The sequence below is a fragment of the Apis dorsata genome, unplaced genomic scaffold (genome assembly GCF_000469605.1).
Source record: "Apis dorsata unplaced genomic scaffold, Apis dorsata 1.3 scaffold_92, whole genome shotgun sequence".
Classification (NCBI taxonomy): domain Eukaryota; kingdom Metazoa; phylum Arthropoda; class Insecta; order Hymenoptera; family Apidae; genus Apis; species Apis dorsata.
The window spans coordinates 425420-428882 of NW_006263390.1; the positions used below are offsets into that span (position 1 = coordinate 425420).

Genomic DNA, 3463 nt, shown 5'->3' on the forward strand with positions numbered 1-3463 from the left:
GAAGCGTGGGACACGCGTGCGGGCCTTGTGCGGCGCATCGGGAAACATGGGCAGGGAAGGCAGGCGCGAATCGAATGGAATCGAACGGAGTCGAATCGAATGGTGTGGAATCGAATGAGTGGAGAGGAGCGTTAGTGAGGCGGAGTGGCGCGCGCGCTCGGCTCCGTGTTGCACGCGGCTCCGCCGTATTGTGTGTACGGAGTTGGATTTCGAGGATCGATCGTGGACGGTACGGGACGACCGACAGTCAGGTACAGTCAGTCGTTTCGAGGCTACCGAGCTAAACGGGTGTCGTTCGACGTTCAGAGCCGCGCCGGTTCTGCCCTCTTCCTCTTTCTCTTCCAAACTGTTAGCCTGCTGTTCGTCGTTCGACCGCGCGCCTATCTCGCTTCTTTCTTTCTCCTCGCGCGATTACAGTGCACGCTTCTCTTCGGAGACCATGAAGAGTGTCGTAAAGACGGCGTCCAGTCTTCTCGCCTTGGCAGTGATCCGTAAGTTTTTCCCCCCAACTTTTTTCTTTCTCTCTCTCTGTCTTTTCTTCTTTCTTTCGTTCGAAAGTCGAATCGAGCGATACTAGAAACAACCGAAAATCGAATGTTCGATCGCGTTTTCTACTGTGTCGCAAATTGACGCAATTAAATCTCGCACTCTCGTCGCGACGAGACGAGATTCGCTTCGAACGAAATGAAACACGGTCCATTTCCCAAATTTTATTTCCCCCCCTTTCGCAAACGAATACTTCGCTCACCGCTCATCGATTTTCTTCTTCATCTTCTTCGTGGATTTGAAACTCTGACCGACCACTTTCTTTTGAAAACGGGGACTACCACCGATTACCGATAATGTTCACGCTGAGAATAACGGACGTTTTCGCACGATCTTTCAACGACCAAGAGATCGATCGATTTTTAACTTTTGTGGTAACGTTGCGACTAGTAACTCGAAAAAACCGACTAATAACTCTAAACGCGAGGGTACACACTGGGCGTAACCCGATTCTTCCGTTGATACTCGTAACTTCCTTTTCTCTCCTTTATTTTCCTCGTACTTTCGCACACGCGTTTCCTCTCTCCTTTATTTTTCCCGTTGACGAGTCGGCGTTTTCCTCGTATCGCGAGCCACTCTTAAAAATAGACTGCCGTTTCACACGATGGTGTGGTATGCGAGGCAACCAAGTAAAATTTCACGTCCGAGAGAAAGAGAGGCGAGAGTTATCGTTTCCACTTTGGACGTTTTTTGCGGTCTGGCCTGCGAAGGAAGAAGGAAGGAAATTATCGTTCGACCGTATCTCTGCTCGCAAAACCGCAACTCCATGCGAAACAAAATCAGATCTTTCTCTCTCTCTTTCTCCCTTCGCCAATAAAACGCGCCAAAATTTCGAACTTTGCCAAACTTCTCGAGCGTGTTTAACGGACGCGCAAGTATATCGAGATGTTGAAATTACGACGTTCGAAAAAAGCATTCAGGCGAGAACAAAAGGGCGCGTCTGCGGGATTCTCCGAATAATTATCCCCCACGAGTATAGAAGGGAACGGAGAAGAAAGTCACGCAAACAATTAGCGAAGAAAAATTAAATAATCTTCGTTCCCATTACGGGGAGATCTATTAAGTAACTCTAATTAAACTAATCGACTTGCGCCGGGATCGATACTCGAAATTTTCTATTTAACAACGATAAACAAGAAGCACCAGTTATCGGGCTAATTAACGAGCGACCGTCATTTATAAATACAGGCTGCTGAACAACGTCAATTCCGACCACCGTGTATCGTTTGCCGTAAATATTACCGGAGATACGTGAAAATACACGGATTGTCCGCAACTGGGAGCGGCGTGATTACCGGCGGGAATGGTATTATGGATTCTATTCTCGAAAACTTTTTAAACTCGTTTCGTTACGAAAATGTAAACGAAATTTGTGGAAAAAGTTGGATAGCTACGCGCACCGAGAGAAAGTTGTTTGTCCGCTACGAATTATGGACATACGATATATAGATGGTAGCGACGCGAGGAGTAACGAGAATCGAAAGAAAAAAGGAAAAAGAAACGAGCGACGAAAGGTCCTCGGTGTACACGTACGGAGAAATCGATAAGATTGATTCAAGTTTCTCGATAACTTCTCTTTTAAAATTGCTTTTAATCGGTATGGCTGACACGAGCAACGTCATTCTCACGATTATTCTTATAGACCCGATTATAGACTATAAGATTATTATTACCCGTTTTCCGTCGTTATATCCTTATTTAAATACACGTATCGGGGAAAGGTGACTCATGAAGCAATTCTCGATCGTGTTATCAGTCTCGAAAGCCGTACGTTGTAAAAATATTTGTTTATGATAAGATTCTTATTAAAAATGTTACGATCGTATAAAATGACTTAACTATATATATATATATATATATATAATTATTTACCATATCATTTCAAATATGAATCTAGATAAGAAGATACGAGAAATTTTTAATTTTTAAAAGACGAACTCGTCTTTCACATTTACTGGATAAAAAATAAACGCATCAAGGTTTCGTCGATTTCTCGCTAATTTTTCAAACGTAGATACTTAGATATCGCTACGTGTAAATGGTCAAGTTCAACCTGGATGGATCTCTCGAATCTTTTATACGTTCGGTCGCAATGGGATGGGACGGGACACTTATCGATCAATTATCGCTCGATCGATAAGAGGGATAACACAGATTGGACTGAAAGAAAGAAAAAATGGACGGAGGCATTTTTAATCCTTTCGATCGCGTGTCATGCGGTACCAACAAACTCGTAATGGTATCGCCACCGTGAAAATAAATCACGGTGCAATCTATCGCGTTATTATCGTATCAAGACTACTTTGTCATCAACAGGGTTGCACAGTCTCTTTTGACGACCACGATGCTTTCGCGTCACGAGCGTTTGTCACCGGTTGTCCAAGATTCTTTTTTTTTTTTATTTCCACATAGCCGAAAAAAAGACGTCGTGGTCGAATACGTGGTTTATACATCCCGCGGTGTTCACGATCTCTACGTGACCAACATCGATATCCGCTACACCCATACAAGGGACAAGGTTACACGCGTATGGACTGGCGATCGTCGCTCAACGTGGAAATTGGAATTTCCGATAATTTGTGAACGATGTGAGAGATTTCGATTATCGGCTCGACGGAAACAAGTCGGAGGGATTAATTTCGGAAAAGAAATTTCAGGGGGAAATCTACTCTCCCGATGACGATTCGAGCTCCAAGTGGAAAGTGGACTGTAGTGCGCCAGCTTTCACCCGAGATCGCAAGAATAAACGACGCGGCGAAACTAGACTAAGAAGAAGAAAACGAGTAATTTCGAAAGTGCGAGTCGCGATAACGAATTACCTGTCCGTCGATAATTATTCTCAAGAACAGCGGTGACAAAGGCTTGCGTTCGAGAAAGATTTTTTTTTTTTTTTCACGTAACGATTCGAGGAAACGGA

General features: G+C 44.1%; 1 protein-coding gene across 1 annotated transcript in view; it reads left to right on the forward strand.

The window, feature by feature from the left end:
* Nucleotides 1-3463, forward strand: part of LOC102674603 (protein FAM151B) — a 28919-nt gene continuing 25456 nt past the window's right edge. The window contains 1 exon segment of the mRNA XM_031508616.1: nucleotides 1-491. Within this exon segment, the coding sequence (XP_031364476.1) occupies nucleotides 440-491 (52 nt within the window). The 5' untranslated portion in view covers nucleotides 1-439.